The 21,748-nt window shown below is 40.2% G+C and overlaps 1 protein-coding gene across 1 annotated transcript in view; it reads right to left on the minus strand.

Moving 5' to 3' along the window:
• The window catches only part of LOC139745921 (uncharacterized), a 199,283-nt gene that overhangs the window by 12,360 nt on the left and 165,175 nt on the right, over positions 1-21,748 (minus strand). Inside the window, exons 14-16 of the mRNA XM_071656597.1 lie at positions 19,726-19,831; positions 17,897-18,095; positions 11,594-11,784 (exon numbers count right to left, since the gene is read on the minus strand). Coding sequence (XP_071512698.1) covers positions 11,594-11,784; positions 17,897-18,095; positions 19,726-19,831 — 496 coding nt within the window. The remainder of the gene's footprint in view (positions 1-11,593; positions 11,785-17,896; positions 18,096-19,725; positions 19,832-21,748) is intronic.

Here is a 21,748-nt window from a genome sequence, read left to right on the forward strand (position 1 = left end):
TTTCCATTTTTTGTGTTTTCTTCTCCACTAACCTTGTCAACTGATACATATTGTGTTTTTCCTGGCAACTAAGGTCATCCAATAATCTAAATATTTTCCATGGGCTCACCGAGTATGAATGAACCTAAGTTGTAGTGATGTGCATGTATAATGGTGGTTGTAGAGCGTAAGATTAGACTTTTATCCTCAGCCTTCTTACAGATGGAACAGACCTCTATGGTATGATATATCAGGGAGATATTTAACCAGAAATCAGGGAGATATCTGAAGAGTTGAGAATATTCACAACACTATTTTCTAAAAGCACATGAAATACTGTTGCCTATTGCTTAGGGGTTTAACAGCAGTTTTCCACTTCCCTTGTTGGATTATGTTCTCTTACCTCCTTACTTTTTAACTTTGCCACTTTTTTGAGTTTCATCTATGGTCTGGCCTTCACCCTTATATATCTCACAAAGTTTTCCTTTCTAACCTTCAAAATTCATGCTTTTCAAGTTTGAGATTTACAATAGAAAGGCAACAGGAGGTCTGATTGGTCCAGAACTGGTTGTCAAGAAAAAAAGTTGACAAGAAATTGTAATTCCGCTCTGCAGTTTTTAAGATGTCATTCACTCCCCGCTGCTGCAAATTGGCCTTCTGCTGTCCCTGTTACCTCTGTAGTTTATAGAATTTATTTCTGGAGCTTCTCTCAGAGTATATCTGAATTTATAGTAAGTATGAATATGTACATGTATATACATGTATATCCCTGGGGATAGGGGAGAAAGAATACTTCCCACGTATTCCCTGCGTGTCGTAAAAGGCGACTAAAAGGGGAGGGAGCAGGTGGCTGGAAATCCTCCCCTCTCTCTCTTTTTTTTTTTTTTTAATTTTCCACAAAAGAAGGAACAGAGTAGGGGGCCAGGTGAGGATATTCCCTCAAAGGCCCAGTCCTCTGTTCTTAACGCTACCTCGCTAACGCGGGAAATGGCGAATAGTATGAAAAAAAAAAAAAAAATTGGCTAAACAACTTTTGAAGGTATATATAGACCTAGCGTTCACTACATATGACAGTAACTTACTCCAGTGCTTAACACACTTATAGGAAAAGAAGCTTTTTCCCACGTTTGTCCTAGTAACCACATTTTCCTGTATTTCAAAAAGATGTTTGTGATTTATGTTACTGAACTTTTTTTTTTTTTTTATTATACTTTGTCGCTGTCTCCCGCGTTTGCGAGGTAGCGCAAGGAAACAGACGAAAGAAATGGCCCAACCCACCCCCATACACATGTATATACATACATGTCCACACACGCAAATATACATACCTATACATCTCAATGTACACATATATATACACACACAGACATATACATATATACACATGTACATAATTCATAGTCTGCTTTTATTCATTCCCATCGCCACCTCGTCACACATGGAATAACATACCCCTCCCCCCTCATGTGTGCGAGGTAGCGCTAGAAAAAGACAACAAAGACCACATTCGTTCATACTCAGTCTCTAGCTGTTATGTAATAATGCACGAAACCACAGCTCCCTTACCACATCCAGGCCCCACAGAACTTTCCATGGTTTACCCCAGACGCTTCACATGCCCTGATTCAATCCACTGACAGCACGTCGACCCCAGTATACCACATCAATCCAATTCACTCTATTCCTTGCCCGCCTTTCACCCTCCATCACCCTCCAAACCATTTCAAAACACCCTCTTCTGCTCTCTCAACCACGCTCTTTTTATTTCCACACATCTCTCTTACCCTTACATTACTTACTCGATCAAACCACCTCACATCACATATTGTCCTCAAACATCTCATTTCCAGCACATCCACCCTCCTCCACACAACTCTATCCATAGCCCACGCCTCGCAACCATATAACATTGTTGGAACCACTATTCCTTCAAACATACCCATTTTTGCTTTCCGAGATAATGTTCTCGACTTCCAAACATTCTTCAACGCTCCCAGGATTTTTGCCCCCTCCCCCACCCTATGATTCACTTCCGCTTTATGGTTCCATCTGCTGCCAGATCCACTCCCAGATATCTAAAACACTTTACTTCCTCCAGTTTTTCTCCATTCAAACTTACCTCCCAATTGACTTGACCCTCAACCCTACTGTACCTAATAACCTTGCTCTTATTCACATTTACTCTTAACTTTCTTCTTTCACACACTTTACCAAACTCAGTCACCAGCTTATGCAGTTTCTCACATGAATCAGCCACCAGTGCTGTATCATTAGCGAACAACAACTGACTCATTTCCCAAGCTCTCTCATCCACAACAGACTGCATACTTGCCCCTCTTTCCAAAACTCTTGCATTCACCTCCCTAACAACACCAACCATAAACAAATTAAACAACCATGGAGACATCACACACCCCTGCCGCAAACCTACATTCACTGAGAACCAATCACTTTCCTCTCTTCCTACACGTACACATGCCTTACATCCTCAATAAAAACTTTTCACTGCTTCTAACAACTTGCCTCCCACACCATATATTCTTAGTACCTTCCACAGAGCATCTCTATCAACTCTATCATATGCCTTCTCCAGATCCATAAATGCTACATACAAATCCATTTGCTTTTCTAAGTATTTCTCACATACATTCTTTAAAGCAAACACCTGATCCATACATCCTCTACCACTTCTGAAACCACACTGCTCTTCCCCAATCTGATGCTCTGTACATGCCTTCACCCTCCCAATCAATACCCTCCCATATAATTTACCAGGAATACTCAACAAACTTATACCTCTGTAATTTGAGCACTCACTCTTATCCCCTTTGCCTTTGTACAATGGCACTATGCACGCATTCCGCCAATCCTCAGGCACCTCACCATGAATCATACATACATTAAATAACCTTACCAACCAGTTGACAACACAGTCACCCCCTTTTTTAATACATTCCACTGCAATACCATCCAAACCTGCTGCCTTGCCAGCTTTCATCTTCCACAAAGCTTTTACTACCTCTTCTCTGTTTACCAAATCATTTCCCCTAACCCTCTCACTTTGCACATAAAATTTGCAGATAAAATTTACTAGATGTGGGTAGGTGGGAAGCTGTGGTTTCGAGACATTGCACATGACAGCTAGACTGAGTGTGAACAAATGTGGTCATTTTTGCCTATTTTCCTGTTGCTACCTCGCTGGTGAAGGGGGTGGTGATGCTGTTCCCTGTGGGGTATGGTGGCATAAGGAATGGATGAAAATAAGCAAGTATATATGTATATGTCTGTGTATAAGTATGTATATGTGTATCTGTGTATATATTACTATAGGAGAGAAAGAATACTTCCCACGTATTCCCTGCGTGTCGTAGAAGGCGACTAAAAGGGAAGGGAGCGGGAGGCTGGAAATCCTCCCCTCTCGTTTTCTTTTTTTTTCAATTTTCCAAAAGAAGGAAGAGAAGGGGGCCAGGTGAGGATATTCCCTCACAGGCCCAGGCCTCTGTTCTTAATGCTACCTCGCTAATGCGGGAAATGGCGAAGTGTGAAAAAAAAAGAAGAAAAAATGTATATGCACAGTGTGTGCGTGTATTCATAAATGTGTGTGTATGTGAGTGGATGGGTCTTTCTTTGTCTGTTTCCTGGTGCTACCTCACTGGTGTGGGAGATGGCAATCAAGAATTATAATAATAATAATAATAATAATAATAATAATAATAATAATAATAACAATAATAATAATAATAATAATAATAATAATAATAATAATAACAATAATAATAATAATAATAATAATAATAATAATAATAATAATATCTCCAAAAGCAAAAATGGTTATGTTTGAAGGTATAGTGGTTCCAACAATGTTATATGGTTGCGAGGCGTGTGTTATAGACAGGGTTGTGCGGAGGAGGGTGGATGTGTTGGAAATGAGATGTTTGAGGACAATATGTGGTGTGAGGTGGTTTGATCAAGTAAGTAATGAAAGGGTAAGATAGATGTATGGTAGTAAAAAGTGTAATTGAGAGAGCAGAAAAGGGTGTATTGAAATGGTCTGGTCACATGGAGAGAATGAGTGAGGAAAGATTGACAAAGAGGATATATGTGTCAGAGGTGGAGGGAACAAGAAGTGGGAGACCAAATTGGAGGTGAAAGGATGGAGTGAAAGGGATTTTGAGCGATCGGGGCCTGAACATGCAGGAGGGTGAAAGGTGTGTGAGGAATAGAGTAAATTGGAACGATGTGGTATACTGGGGTCAACGTACTGTCAATGGATTGAACCAGGGCATGTAAAGCTTCTGGGGTAAACCATGGAAAGTTATGTGGGGCCTAGATGTGGAAAGGGAGCTGTGGTTTCAGAGCGTTACATATGACAGCTAGAGACTGAGTGCGAACGAATGTGGCCTTTGTTGTCTTTTCCTAGCACTACCTCGCGTGCGTGTGGAGGAGGGGGGTGTCATTTCATGTGTAGTGGGGTGGCAACAGAAATGGCTGAGGGCAGCAAGTATGAGTATGTACATGTGTATATATGTATATGTCTGTGTATGTATATGTATGTAAAGTATGAAAAGTTTTTATCGAGGATGTAAGGCATGTGTACATGTAGGAAGAGAGGAAAGTGATTGGTTCTCAGTGAATGTAGGTTTGTGGCAGGGGTGTGTGATGTCTCCATGGTTGTTTAATTTGTTTATGGATGGGGTTGTTAGGGAGGTGAATGCAAGAGTTTTGGAAAGAGGGGCAAGAATGAAGTCTGTTGTGGATGAGAGAGCTTGGGAAGTGAGTCAGTTGTTGTTCGCTGATGATACAGCGCTGGTGGCTGATTCATGTGAGAAACTGCAGAAGCTGGTGACTGAGTTTGGTAAAGTGTGTGAAAGAAGAAAGTTAAGAGTAAATGTAAATAAGAGCAAGGTTATTAAGTACAGTAGGGTTGAGGGTCAAGGCAATTGGGAGGTAAGTTTGAATGGAGAAAAACTGGAGGAAGTAAAGTGTTTTAGATATCTGGGAGTGGATCTGGCAGCAGATGGAACCATGGAAGCGGAAGTGAATCATAGGGTGGGGGAGGGGGCGAAAATCCTGGGAGCCTTGAAGAATGTGTGGAAGTCGAGAACATTATCTCGGAAAGCAAAAATGGGTATGTTTGAAGGAATGGTGGTTCCAACAATGTTGTATGGTTGCAAGGCGTGGGCTATGGATAGAGTTGTGCACAGGAGGGTGGATGTGCTGGAAATGAGATGTTTGAGGACAATGTGTGGTGTGAGGTGGTTTGATTGAGTAAGTAATGTAAGGGTAAGAGAGATGTGTGGAAATAAAAAGAGCGTGGTTGAGAGAGCAGAAGAGGGTGTTTTGAAATGGTCTGGGCACATGGAGAGAATGAGTGAAGAAAGATTGACCAAGAGGATATATGTGTCGGAGGTGGAGGGAACGAGGAGAAGTGGGAGACCAAATTGGAGGTGGAAAGATGGAGTGAAAAAGATTTTGAGTGATCTGGGCCTGAACATGCAGGAGGGTGAAAGGCGGGCAAGGAATAGAGTGAATTGGATCGATGTGGTATACCAGGGTTGACATGCTGTCAGTGGATTGAATTAGGGCATGTGAAGCGTCTGGGGTAAACTATGGAAAGCTGTGTAGGTATGTATATTTGCGTGTGTGGACGTGTATGTATATACAGGTGTATGGGGGTGGGTTGGGCCATTTCTTTCGTCTGTTTCCTTGCGCTACCTCGCAAACGCGGGAGACAGCGGAAAAAAAGAAATATATTTTTTTTTATTTTGCTTTGTCGCTGTCTCCCGCGTTTGCGAGGTAGCGCAAGGAAACAGACAAAAGAAATGGCCCAACCCACCCCCATACACATGTATATACATACACGTCCACACTCGCAAATAAACATACCTATACATCTCAACGTACACATATATATATACACACAGACACATACATATATACCCATGCACAATTCACACTGTCTGCCTTTATTCATTCCCATCGCCACCTCGCCACACATATACATACCAATACATATATATGGTTGAATGGATTGGGCTATAGATAGAGTTGTGCGGAGGAGGGTGGATGTGCTGGAAATGAGATGTTTGAGATCAATATATAGTGTGAGGTGGTTTGATCGAGTAAGTAATGAAAGGGTAAGAGAGACGTGTGGTAATAAAAAGAGTGTGGTTGAGAGAGCAGAAGAGGGTGTTTTGAAATGGTTTATTCACATGGAGAGAATGAGTGAGGAAAGATTGACAAAGAGGATATATGATATATGTGTCAAAGGTGGAGGGAACGAGAAGTGGGAGACCAAATTGGAGGTGGAAGGAAGGAGTGAGAAGGATTTTGAGTGATCGGGGCCAGAACATGCAGGAGGGTGAAAGGCATGCAAGGACTAGAGTGAATTGGAACAATGTGGTATACCGGGGTCAATGTGCTGTCAATGGATTGAACCAGGGCATGTGAATCGTCTGGGGTAAACCATGGAAAGGTTTGTGGGGTCTGGATGTGGAAAGGGAGCTGTGGTTTCAGTGCATTGTACATGACAACTAGAGACTGAGTGTGAATGAACGTGGCCTTTGTTGTCTTTCCTAGCACTACCTTGCGCACATGCAGGGGGAGGGGGTTATCATTTCATGTGTGGTGTGGTGGCAACGGAATGAATAAGGGCAGACAGTATGAATTATGTGCATGTGTATATATGTATATGTATATGTATATGTATACGTTGAGATGTATAAGTATGTATATGTGCGTGTCTGGACATGTATGTATATACATGTGTATGTGTGTGGGTTGGGCCATTCTTTTGTCTGTTTCATTGCGCTACCTCGCTAACGCAGGAGACAGTGAGAAAGTATAATAAATAAATGAATACATGGAAATGCATAGGTATGTATATGTGTGTGTGTGTGTGTGTGGACTTGTATGTATATACATGTGTATGTGGGTGGGTTGGGCCATTCTTTCGTCTGTTTCCTTGCGCTACCTCGCCAACGCATGAGACAGTGACAAAGTATAATAAACAAATAAATACATGGAAATGCATAGGTATGTATATGTGCGTGTGTGGACAAACAAAAAGATAAAAAAATATTTATTATTATTTATTTCTATTATACTTTGTTGCTGTCTCCCGAGTTAGCGAGCTAGTGCAAGAAAAAAGACGAAAGAATGGTCCAACCCACCCACATACACATGTATATACATACATGTCCACACATGAACATATACCTACACATCTCAACGTATACACATATATATACACACACACAGACATATACATAATTCATACTGTCTGCCCTTATTCATTACTGTCGCCACCCTGCCACACATGAAATGACAACCCCCTTCCCCCGCATGTGCACGAGGTAGTGCTAGGAAAAGACAACAAAGGCCACATCGTTCACACTCAGTCTCTAGCTGTCATGTTTAATGAACTGAAACCACAGCTCCCTTTCCACATCCAGGCCCCACAAAACTTTCCATGGTTTACCCCAGGCGCTTCACATACCCTGGTTCAATCCACTGACAGTACATCAACCCCGGTATACCACATCATTCCAATTTGCTCTATTTCTTGCACGCCTTTCACCTCCTGCATGTTCAGGCCCCGATCACTCAAAAGATTTTTCACTCCATCTTTCCACCTTCAATCTGGTCTCCCACTTCTCCTCGTTCCCTCCACCTCTGACACATATATCTTCTTTGTCAATCTTTCCTCACTCATTCTCTTCATGTAACCAAACCATTTCAAAACACCCTCTTCTGCTCTCTCTACCACACTCTTTTTCACTCATTCTCTTCATGTAACCAAACCATTTCAAAACACCCTCTTCTGCTCTCTCTACCACACTCTTTTTATTACCACACATCTCTCTTACCCTTTCATTACTTACTCGATCAAACCACCTCACACCACATATTGTCCTCAAACATCTCATTTCCAGCACATCCACCCTCCTCTGCACAACCCTACAGCTCATGCCTCGCAACCATATAACATTGTTGGAACCACTATTCCTTCAAACATATCCATTTTTGCTTTCCAAGATAACTTTCTCGACTTCCATACATTTTTCAATGCTCCCAGAAATTTCGCCCCCTCCCCTACCTTATGATTCACTTCCGCTTCCATGGTTCCATCCACTGCCAGATCCACTCCCAGATATCTAAAACACTTCGCTTCCTCCAGTTTTTCTCCATTCAAACTTACCTCATAACTGACTTGTCCCTCAACCCTACTGTACCTAATAACCTTGCTCTTATTCATATTTACTCTCAGCTTTCTTCTTTCAAACACACTTTACCAAACTCAGTCACCAGCTTATGCAGTTTCTCACCTGAATCAGCCACCAGCACTGTATCATCAGTGAACAACAACTGACTCACTTCCCAAGCTCTCTCATCCACAACAGACTGCAAACTTGCCCCTCTTTCCAAAACTCTTGCATTCACCTCCCTAACAACCACATCCATAAACAAATTAAACAACTATGGAGACATCATGCACCCCTGCCACAAACCAATATTCACTGAGAAACAATCACTTTCCTCTCTTCCTACTCATACACATGCCTTACATCCTCGATGAAAACTTTTCACTACTTCTAACAACTTGCCTCCCACACCATATATTCTTAATACCTTCCACAGAGCATCTCTATCAACTCTATTAAATGCCTTCTCCAGATCCATAAATGCTACATACAAATCCATTTGCTTTTCTAAGTATTTCTCATATACATTCTTCAAAGCAAACACCTGACCCACACATCCTCTACCACTTCTGAAACCACACTGTTCTTCCCCAATCTGATCCTCTGTACATGCTTTCACCCTCTCAATCAACACCCTCCCTTATAATTTTCCAAGGAATACTCAACAAACTTATAACTGTAATTTGAGCACTCACTCTTATCCCCTTTGCCTTTGTACAATGGCACTATGCAAGCATTCCGCCAATCCTCAGGCACCTCACCATGAGTCATACATATATTAAATAACCTTACCAACCAGTCAACAATACAGTCACCCCCTTGTTTAATAAATTCCACTGCAATACCATCCAAACCCGCTGCCTTGACGGCTTTCATCTTCCACAAAGCTTTTACTACCTCTTCTCTGTTTACCAAATCATTCTCCCTAACCCTCTCACTTTGCACACTACCTCGACCAAAACACCCTATATCTGCCACTCTATCATCAAACACATTCAACAAACCTTCAAAATACTCATTCCGTCTCCTTCTCACATCACCACTACTTGTTATCACCTCCCCATTAGCCCCCTTCACTGATGTTCCCATTTGTTCCCTTGTCTTATGCACTTTATTTACCTCCTTCCTAAACATCTTTTTATTCTCCCTAAAATTTAATGATACTCTCTCACCCCAACTCTCATTTGCCCTCTTTTTCACCTCTTCCACCTTTCTCTTGACCTCCTACCTCTTTCTTTTATACATCTCCCAGTCATTTGCATTATTTCCCTGCAAAAATTGTCCAAATGCCTCTCTCTTCTCTTTCACTAATAATCTTACTTCTTCATCCCACCACTCACTACCCTTTCTAATCTGCCCACCTCCCACGCTTCTCATGCTACAAGCATCTTTTGCACAAGCCATCACTCATTCCCTAAATACATCCCATTCCTCCCCCACTCCCCTTACGTCCTACGTTCTCACCTTTTTCCATTCTGTACTCAGTCTCTCCTGGTACTTCCTCACACAAGTCTCCTTCCCAAGCTCACTTACTCTCACCACTCTCTATAACTCGGTCTTGTGAATCAAAACTACTAACACACTCATTCAGCTGCTCCCAAAACACTTGCTTCTCATGATCTTTCTTCTCATGCCCAGGTGCATATGCACCAATAATCACCCATCTATCTCCATATACTTTCAGTTTTACCCATATCAATCTAGAGTTTACTTTCTTACACTTTATCACATACTCACACCACTCCTGTTTCAGGAGTAAAGCTACCCCTTCCCTTGCTCTTGTCCTCTCACTAACCCCTGACTTTACTCCCAAGACATTACCAAACCACTCTTCCCCTTTACCCTTGAGCTTCGTTTCACTCAGAGCCAAAACATCCAGGTTCCTTTCCTCAAACATACTACCTATCTCTCCTTTTTTCTCATCTTGGTTACATCCACACACATTTAGACACCCCAATCTGAGCCTTCGAGGAGGATGAGCATTCCCCGCGTGACTCCTTCTTCTGTTTCCCCATTTAGAAAGTTAAGATACTAGAAAGTTAAGATACAAGGAGGGGACGGTTTCTAGCCCCTCGCTCCCATCCCCTTTAGTCACCTTCTACGACATGTGAGGAATGCGTGGGAAGTATTCTTTCTCCCCTATCCCCAGGGATAGGGAAGAATATCATTTTATCCCTGGGGATGGGGGGTAAAGAATACTTCCCACATATTCCCTGCGTGTCGTAGAAGGCGACTAAAAAGGGAAGGACCGGGGGGCTGGAAATCCTTCCCTCTTGTTTTTAATTTTCCAAAAGAAGGAACAGAGAAGGGGGACAAGTGAGGATTTCCCTCAAAGGCTCAGTCCTTTGTTCTTAACACTACCCCGCTAACACAGGAGATGGCGAACAGTATGAAAAAAAAAAAAAAATCATTTGTTGTTATAAGCAAGTGAGGGCTTGGCCATGGCAAAAAAGTTTCTATTTATCCCTGTCCTTACATGCCTCTGTTGCATATGCCATTTCATGCATTCTTCCACTGCTTCTCTCCCTCCAGTACTCTTCCACTCTAAAGCAATTCCTTGTGAACTCCACATCTTGCATTCTTTCCATATGTCCAAACCACCTCAAAGTAATATATTTCACCCACTCTAACACTGGCATAATCAGTGCCATTCAATGATAATCTTTTCATAACAACGAAATTATAAAAGTTTGTAAAATTACCAGCCACACCATTCAGATGCAATGCTGTCAAAGTCAGGTGGGTGCTGGCAGCACTGCCTTCATTCTTGCTCTATATCCTTCGTTTTCCTCATCTTGGCCTACTGTGAATGCTGGAAGAGCCAATGTCCATAGTATCACTCTCCATATGATCCAAAAATGGATCATCATTGTCAAATAATTCAAGGTCATCTGCCTGGTCCTCTAAATCTAAGTAAAAGCAGCTCAATTTCCTTCCTCAAAAAATCAAAAAATGTTTTCTTACTGGCATGGCTGGAGGATGACTATTGTGCATTACCATTTCAGTCATCACATAGGCTCATCGTTCAACCTTGAAACTGAGGTGGGATACTGTGTGCAGATATTTGTCTAAGGGCATTGCTCAGATCATAATTATCCAACTGGAGTCATTGCGAGGTTAATAAGGACTTTTGTTAGTAAATGGAGCCTTTAACAAAAAATTAACAATAATATAAATGATAATCATCAGGAGTTTATGGATAATACTCCACAGCAGATAATGTCTTCATTATGGCAAAAACTCTGTTCACTTTGTCACTGCACATTAAGCTCAGGCTGTGAAGCATTTTATATACAATCATTGCATATTTTTATATTTTTCCTGCTAGAGGCTCCAGAATTAACATTACGAGTAAAAAAACAGAAAAATTTAACATTGCAGCTAAGGATAACCCTGTCATCTGAACTTACCATCGACCACCAGGACTGTGAGACCGTGATCTTTTCCTATATGACTCACGATATCTCTCAGGAAGGGGATGAGAATCCCAATGAGATGAGGATGAGTTCCACTGACGGCTGTGAGCATCCCTACTCCAATCACCAGGGGTATTACGTTCCCTACCACGGCTTCCCTCACATGCCCACCTGCTTGACATGACCTGCTGAGAATTAGGTTATATAAATGATCAACATAAATCCTGTAATTTGTTAATAAATTCAATTACCTGAAAAGTAAAAGGCCATATTAAAAATTAAACTTTCCTGCCATGGGAATGTAAATCATTGAACAATATAATAAAAAAAAATCTAACAAATATGTACACTGTAATGTTTGACATATTCCCAGTACTTAGAAATAAAACAGCAAGAAATAAAAAGAAGAGAGAATACACAATTAATTCAAACTTATACACTATCTACCTATTCATATCTCTGATGCCTTTCTGGGAACTCCCTCAAGGGGGCAGCCACAGGTAAAGTCTCCACAACTGGTGAACTCCAGTGCTGCTTTTTAGCTTTTACTGCCTCACCCTTGACAGGCCACTGACTGAGGGCAATTCAAGCATAGTGCTTTCAAAGGCTCCTAACTAATGTTTTTACCAACTACTTCCACCTAATGTTCCACCCTATTACTTTCACCTACTTCTTTTACCTAACATTACAGCCTCATCTTTGACAGGCCACTGACAGAAGGCAACTTTAGCACAGTGCTTTCAAAGGCTCCTAACTAATGTTTCAACCAAAAACTTCCACCTAATGCTCCAACCTATTACTTTCACCTACTGCTCCCAACTTACATTCTTACCAACTACTTCTACCTAAGGCTCCTGTCTAATGTCCCTACCAACTGCTTCTGTCTATTTCTTCAGTTTTGCCAAAAGGCAGAGCTAGCACATAGCACACACAGCAGGAAAAATCTAGAGTTATGAACAATGAGTAGTGTGCCTTAAGTGTTGTCAAGTATTATGTGTAGCACGGAGTGATTGTAAGTTTACGAACAGAATGCTAGCAGTCAGAGGAAAGCAGCATGACCACTGAAGTGCTGGCACACTACCCAGGTGTCACGAACCTTCCTGATACCCAAGTGGGTCATACCAGAAGTATACCTCCCTGACTGTAGGGTGTCTACCAACTGCTGATGCTCAACCCTTCCAATTTGCAACATGGCTTTGAAAGGTCTGTAAGTTCTATGTGGGACATAACTGTCATAGGTTAACATTTGGCAATTTTAAAAATGTGCGACTGAGGTTGCTATGTTAACCACTAAGATGCCAAGAGCAACAATACATTTATCCATATAAATGAAAACAACTGTATCTCAGACTTAGTTACTCAAGTTTTACACAGTGACATAAAGACTGTGTTAGAGGTGTATGTTTGATAGATTGTATACAAAATATTAAAGAGTAACATAAACCTGATTAAAGCATACAAGAGTGACCATAGCCCAGAAGTAGCAAATGAGTTTTCTAGAGATTTACTGCATAACTGTCTTTACCCTTCCACCACAACCTAAGACTAGTCACAAAATAAGCTACTCTAAATTTGTCTTTGCACTGTTTCATAATTGCCTATACATATGCTATGTTCCTGGTAATGTACATGTGTAATATGCACCACCATGGACCATCAAACATGATCTGCTTATGAGTATGTGGAATGTAAAAACTGTGCAGTAAAACTACAGATATCACCTAAGGCAAGGTTGTGACCATTACCTTGGTGAGTAGTGTTATTATTGAGGTCCATTGGCAAGTACAGGGGTTATATTCCTGGATGAGCTCACTGCTGGCAAAACTATTGTTGGCAAGGATCATGGAAAGTAGGGGATTAGGGGGAGTGACTTATATTAAGTTCTACAATGAAAAACTCATGGTTACATGTAAGCTTGTTGTGTACTTCAGAAACATCTCTAGCTTTACACTCAAGAGGCCATAACTAAGAACAAAAATAATCAAAATACTTCAAGTTATGAAAAGTCTGTGAAGTGCTGAAATCACTTAAGGAATTCCTCATGTCACAAGTGTTAATAAGAGAAAACAATGCAAGCAGAGTGCAAGTGACAAGGCTTGGGTGATGCAGTTATCTAACATATCACTGCACAAATCTTTCCTTCATCACCTGGGTGGATTAGAAATAGCCTATGGCTGCCACATCACTTGCCCAATAGGCAGAAAAAAAAATCCTGCAGGCACTCAAAATATTATGCTGTGGCTAAAAAATGGTATACATTATTCTAAGTGTGTATACTTAAAACTGTATTGGTAATACCGCATATTTTATTCTTATATGTTTTTCTTTGTTTCAATGGTGTTACACTGTATCTATTATTTTCTAAATAGACATGCATTTTTTCATTTCTCTTAGTAGCTCAAGGGAAAGGGCTGGGAGTGCCCATGGCTATATGAAATGAAGGTTAATAAAATTGGGTAAATGAAGTATTTTAAGAAGCTATATAATAAAATTATCCCTGGAGATAGGGGATTAAGAATACTTCCCACGTATTCCCTGCATGTCGTAGAAGGCGACTAAAAGGGGAGGGAGCGGGGGGCTGGAAATCCTCCCCTCTCGTTTTTTTTTAATTTTCCAAAAGAAGGAACAGAGGGGGGCAGGTGAGGATATTCCAAAAAAGGCCCAGTCCTTTGTTCTTAACGCCTCGCTAACGCGGGAAATGGCGAATAGTTTAAAAGAAAGAAAAAAAAATAATAAAATATATAACATTTGCAAAAGTAATGAATGATACTCATATGTATAAGAGCAGGAAGAGATGAGGGCATGAGAATTTTAGTAACATAGAGTTTGTTTCATTGTGGCTGTTATAACTCTATATGAAGAGGAATGAGGAGGGAGATAAATGTGGACTTAAAGCAAAAGGCATGTATACAGCATGCTGGGAAGTGAAGCTGATGCTGTTTGGTGTTGATATGATAGCAGAACTGATAAAAATTCCATGAGTTGGTAATAGAAATTGGAAGAGAAAGTTGATAGTAACTGTGAACAAAAGTATGGTAACAAGGTGCACTAAGGAATGAGGCATAATGATTTAAGTATAAATTTACATGGGAAGGATCTGGCACAACAAGAGTGCTTTACATATCTTAGAGCTGACACGGCAGTGGATGGAAAACACGGAAACTGAAGTGATTCACAGGGTGGAAGAAGGGTATGAGATCCTAGGTGCATTAGTCCAATGACTGCCGCTACTCTACGTATTTAATTTGCCCCCACTCTGGCAAATTTCAATCAATCTAATAAAAAATCCATTGTTGTTTGTCTTAACATTCACCAGTGAAAAAGATGAATAGGGGAGAAAGAATACTGCCCATGTATTCCCAGCGAGTCATAGAAGGCAACTAAAAGGGGGGGATTCTCCCCTCCTGTTTTACTTTCCAAAAGAAGCAGAGATGGGGGCCAAATGAGGATGTTTTTCTTCCAAGGCTCAGGCATCTGTTCTTGAAGTAACCATGCTAATACAGGAAATGGCGAATATGTATGAAAGAAAAATATCCATGTACACCCATCCCTCACTTTATGCAAGGTTTATGTTCTGCAAAAGCCTCACTCATAGAATAATTGCAAATAGAAAACCAATCTGGAAATTAATCAAACACTCTAACCAAGTTCCCAACATGACCACAGTTCCAACACATTTGACCTCTTTTTTTTTTTTTACCAATGAAAGCCGCACCACTATCATCACAACCATTCACACACTATTTCTAATCCCTTCGGGTGCTGTGACCACATTCTTACTTCTTTTAATTCTATCTGGGCACATACATCCTCTATCCTCCCTTTGAAATGCCACCTTCAACACTTTGGGAATGCTATGGTTTAGGGAAAAGCACTTTTTCCATTAAGGTAGTGTAGCTTACACAAAGACCCTACAACATTTGCACATTAGAATATTTTTCTATACAAGTGCTTTCCCCACCAAAGCATGTTAGTAGCAGGAACTAATGAACAATGGCCTCATTAGCACATATCCACTCTCTAAGTTTATGTATTATGTTCTGAAAACAGACTACCATCCACAGATAAGCACCAAAGCCTATTCCACTGTTTACCTTGATCATTTCATATAACTTGTTTCAGCCCACTACATCATATTACCCCCACCCATTCATATGACATATCAATCCAAGGCACTGTATCCTAAGCACACACACACACACGCATACACATCCCAGTGTTCAAGACCTGATACCCTAAAGCCTCCATCACACCATCCTTCCATCCCCCTCTTGGTCTCCCACTCTTCCCTCCTCTCTCCACATGTATATCACCTTAGTAAGTCTTAGCTGTTCATCCTCTCCATATGTCCAAACCATCTCATAATACAGCAAAGGTGCAACATTGGAGTACAAACTCACCACAAAAACTTCTCATTTCAATGGAGTCCATCCTTTTTCTGGTACTGATTATAGTGCAACTCTGACGCTACATGAGGCCTAGGAGATGGGATCCTTGGGGTTATATGATAATATCATTAATAACCTCAGCACATCCTGGTCAGTTTGTTCAATCAGGCTGTGCATACTAATAAACCTCTCTTTCATGCACATACATATTTTTTGTCATCCATTCCTCAGCTTCCTTGTCCCTTGGTTCAGTTTTTTGTGAACCTGAAGCAATGAATAACTGTGGCAAACACTGCCAAAACAGACCAGCTTACCTATTTCAAGCATTTTTTACTACTAACATTATCATTCATTAAGTCAGCATATGTTTTCACCTGTCTATATAAACATTTACTTCAAGAATTTTACTCAGTCTATTCCTTGCATTTGTTAGGCCATCCAGTAGAAAACTTTTTTCCATGGAATTTCCTTGTTTTAGTGATGAACTGGGACCAAAATATTGGAACATATTCATTCCTCTGCTGCTTTAAATACACATATGGCAACCTGTCAAGTTTTAGAAATTTGGATAACGTTAAATGATTCTGATGCCCGAGCCAGCCAAAATTTTCAGACTGGATGCTGAAGTTCCTCAATCGTTTTCTCAGGGCACTGATATCACAAATGTAGGTCCCAATGCTGTGATACATAGCTAGACCGCTGATCATATCACCCTTATCTTGTCACTAGAGAATATTCATTTCCTGCTCAAAAGTTAAAAACATTTGTTCCTCATTGTGTGTTGTGAACTGTAATAGGTCTGGTGAAGGAACTAGGAACAGATAAGGAACCAGGCTCAGTAAAAGGCAAGGTTGCTTTTTTGAAGAAAACTTTTGCAATGAGGCATGTCAAACATTAACCTTTAAAGGAAAGAGTCAAGAAAATTTAGTTTAGTTCCTTGGATGGAGGGTTAATGAAAAATAAAAACCCAATATAAAGTATCAAGAAGAGTTAAATTAGTAAAAAGAAAATCAAGTAATCTGACCTTATTTGTTTCTGTAAGGATATCTAAACTTAGCTTACTGCTGATCTGTTGATATTTGTTGACACTTCATTGTCTTTGCCACTATCAGTGGATAACTGATACACAAAAAATTTTCATGGTGCTAACACTTCAACATTCACGGAATCATCATCACTATCATTAGTGCCTAAAAAGCTATCACTTATTTGCCTGAGGCATAATGAGCATGCATACCAGGGTCATACTGACCCCCATCATGTTACGTGGGTAAACGGCACCATAAAATTTTTTCCAAGTGCTTGCTGTAGTTGCTTGTGACATTTGGCATCCTTGCATACTAATAAAGTATGCCTTGCAATTCAAATGAGGGCAGGAAATTACAAATCCATAAAAGAATGTCAAGAGTGCCAATCATGCTGGCCATACATGTTCCATCGTGTGATGTGGGTAGCTCTGCCTTCCAATTCAAACAAGAGTGAGAAGCAGCACAACATTCAAATACAGTAATAGATCTTACATGATAAACTGTCCAAAGTGCTTAAAGTCCCTGTATATGTACAAAATGAAACAAAACAACATTTAGGTAAAGATGCCTCTCCTTAGAACAGCAAAGTGTGAAGTATTGTAATTTTTAGTTTTGAGTTATTTCTTTTTCGTTTTCCTAATTCTGATTAGTGCGCCAGAAGACTGGAAATTTTGAATCTTTGTGGTTCAGATTAAAGGTATTTTAGTGTACAACATTAGTTAGTAATAAATATCACTGTAATACTCAGAGGATTCTTTTCTTCTCAACTGATGTCAACTGCCACTCAATAGCCAGTAGCTATACATAAATGATTCTATAACACATCATACTTACCCCTCAAAACTTACTTATTCAAGCCAAGGAATAACTCTGTCACCGACCTGCTTTTGAGACAAAGGGGATTTAGACCGTGATTTTGACCTCTGATGAGATCTTGAACTCTGACGAGATTTTGATCTCTGCCTAGATCTTGACCTTGATCGTGAGCGTGAACCAGATCGAGAACCAGAACCTGAACGTGACCTTGATCCATCTGAACTTGAATCTTCTCCTTGCAAACGGTGGCGTTTTTCCCGCTCCCTTCAAGATATCAGTAGAGATCTCATTCAGTAATGAGTTAATGACTATTATACTTCTATGCTACAGCTTCAACAGTGTTACTGCATCTATATTCACTAGGGGTTCCCTAATATACTCAATATTAAGATTCATGCATTACCTTCTTTGAATACAACAGTTACCACACCACCTATCCAAATATTAATCTATCTCAAGCACATATGAGGTTTCCTAACTCATTTTTTGTCATTCCATTTTACTGATTCATTCCCTATAACTAATATTTATTCACATACAAACATATACGTTTGACACTTTATTTTACAACATGTTCACTTTATACATCCACATGCCTTCAAACCTTGTTAGTATTTGTTTATTCAACCACTATCACATTTAACAACCAATAATTCTTCAAACTTCCTCCCACTAAGTGACATGGTAGTTTCCTTCACATAACGTGACCTCTGAAGATTCTCTAGATCCCATATCTAAACATCCTGACGTATGAACTTACCTTCAGAAATCAAGTAGCCTGTGTGGCTTGGTGTAAAGTAACTTTAACAAGAGGGTGCAGATTCACCTTTCTTTGTCAACTACAGCATGACACCTTAAGGTCTGAGTTGAAAGTCAGAACACAACATATGGGTACCCCTTTAAGTTAAACTGAATATGCTGAATGGTCAATGATAACAGAACCTTCATGTCTCCATGACTCAAGAGGCTCAATGAGGAAGATCAAAGACCCTGACCATAAAGCACCTCTTTTCACACAACACTGTTTATTCAGCATTACTTCCATCTAAGTAAAACTTTATTCCCATTAATGTTGCAATATTTATTTCTTTCATTCTTTTGCTTTATTCAACAGTATCAATAATTCTTCTAAGCAACTTCTAATTGCTCATCATCACATGGAATGATATTTTCTTACCCTTAAAAGCTCCTTAACACATTTCCATTCCCTAAGTTGATTTCTCATCACACACACTCCCTGAGTATCATACAGATTAATGTCCATGGCTTTCTTAACTAAAGCTCCTTAACTCATTTCCATTCCTAAAGTTGGTTTCTCATCACACATACTCCCTCAGTATCATAACTCTTTAGGCATAGCATGCAAGCATACCAACCCTGACATTTATTATAATCAAGCATGACAAAAAAGTATAATCCACAGCCACCAATAAAGTGTCCTCTTGGAGGTGACATGAAGGCATCTTCTCTCATCCTTCTCTTTCAACTAGAACTTTCTACAATATCTGTACAATAATTCATTTTGCACTCATGATTACGAATATATTATGCATCTTGGATCTATTCTTTTTTATCATTATACTTAACCGCTGTCTCCTGCATTAGCGAGGTAGCGCAAGAAAACAGATGAAGAATGGCCCAACCCACCTACATACATATGTATATACATATACACCCACACATGCACATAAACATACATATGCATTTCAATGTATACATATATGTACATCCACAGACACACAAATATACACATGTACATATCCATACTTGCTGCCTTCATCCATTCCCATCACATCTTGGACTTATTGCTGTTACAAAGCTATATCAGTAATGTGCATAGGAACAAACACACAAGCAAGAAAAATAATAACACATTTAGACAATTCATTCTAACCTTCGTCTTAACCTGATTGCCATCTCCCGCAACTCCTCTTCTCTATCTTGTCTTTCTTGCTCTGCTTTTTCAGCTCTTTCTCTTTCAAGCCGTTTATCCGCCTTGACTATGGATTGGTAAATTTAAGATACATAAAAATATGATGATCATAAAAAAATGTTACAAATAAATTAAAAACTTCACAACATGGTTAAACTTTAGCTAAAATCTGTAGAATCAAAAGATATTAAGCTTTAAATAATTTCTATGACTATTATTCAAAATGTTTTTCATCTTTCCGCTCATTATGTTGATTATCCATTAAAATTTCTTTGAAGATTAACATTAAAGGTTAGGGCACCCAGACGTATATCTATTTTCTGAGTACATAGTGTATGCATGTGAAGTGGGATGAAAGGGAAATGATCACTTGTTGGGCTCTCTCTCATGGTTTTCTGTATGTGTGTGTGTGTGTGTGTGTGTGTGTGTGTGTGTGTGTGTGTGTAAGTGTGTGTGATTACCTATTTGTATTGTATGGGAAGGGTATTATACTAATGAGATCCCATATGTACATATTCATACTTACTTGCCTTCATCGATTCCGGGCGCCACCACTCCCCACAGGAAACAGCATTGCTGCCCTCTGCATCAGCGTGGTAGCACCATAAAAAAAAAAAAGCCCCCTTCCTTCACCCTCAGTCTCTAGCTGTCATGTGTAATGCATTAAAACCACAGCTACCTATTCCCACATCCAGGCCCTACAGACCTTTCCATATTTTATCCCAGCATTTCACATGCCCTGGTTCAGTCCACTGACAGCACGTTGACCCCAGGGCACCACATCGTTCCAATTCACACTATTCCTTGCACACCTCACCTTCCTGCATATTCCGGCCCAGATCACTCAAAGTCTTTCTTACTCCATCCTTCCTCCTCAATTTGGTCTCCTGCTTCTCCTTGCTCCCTCCACCTCTGTCACATATATCCTCTTTGTCAACCTTTCCTCACTCATTCTCTCCATATGTCCAAACCATTTCAACACACCCTCTTCTGCTCTCTCAACCACACTTTTTTATTACCACACATCTCTCTTACCCTTTCATTACTCAATCAAACCACCTCACACCAAATATTGCCCTCAAACATTTCATTTCCAACACATCCACCCTTGGCCATACAACCCTAACTATAGCCATGCCTCACAACCATATAATATTGATAGAACTACTATTACTTCAAACATAACCATTTTAGCTCTCCAAGATAACGTTCTCTCTTTCCACACATTCTTCACTGCTCCCAGAACCTTTGCCCCCTCCCACACCCCATGACTCACTTCCACTTCCATGGTTCCATTCACTGCTAAGCCCACTCCCAGATATCTGTAACACTTCACTTCCTCCAATTTTTCTCCATTCAAATTCACATTCCAACTAATTTGCCCCTCAACCCTACTGAACCTAATAACCTTGCTCTTATTCATACTTACTCTAAACTTTCTTCTCTCAAACACATTTCCAAACAGGGTCACCTACTTCTGCAGTTTCTCACTCGAATCAGTCACTAGTGCTGTATCATCAACGAACAACAACAGATTCACTTCATAGGCCCTCTAATCCCCAACAACAGACTACATACTTGCCCCTCTCTTCTAAACTCTTGCATTTACTTCCCTAACCACCCCATCCATAAACAAATTAAATGAGAGTTGGGGTGAGAGAGTATCATTAAATTTTAGGGAGGATAAAAAGATGTTTTGGAAGGAGGTAAGCAAAGTGCAAAAGACAAGAGAACAAATGGGAACATCAGTGAAGAGGGCTAACGAGGAGGTAATAACAAGTAGTGGTGAAATAAGGAGGAGATGGAGAGAGTATTTTGAAGGTTTGTTGAATGTGTTTGATGATAGAAGGGCAGATATAGGGGTGTTTTGGTCGAGGTGGTGTGCAAAGAGAGAGGGCCAGGGAGAATGGTTTGGTAAACAGAGAAGAGGTAGTGAAAGCTTTGCTGAAGAGAAAAGTCAGCAAGGTGGCGAGTTCTGATGGTA

The sequence above is a fragment of the Panulirus ornatus genome, chromosome 63, assembly GCF_036320965.1.
Source record: "Panulirus ornatus isolate Po-2019 chromosome 63, ASM3632096v1, whole genome shotgun sequence".
Taxonomy (NCBI): Eukaryota; Metazoa; Arthropoda; class Malacostraca; order Decapoda; family Palinuridae; genus Panulirus; species Panulirus ornatus.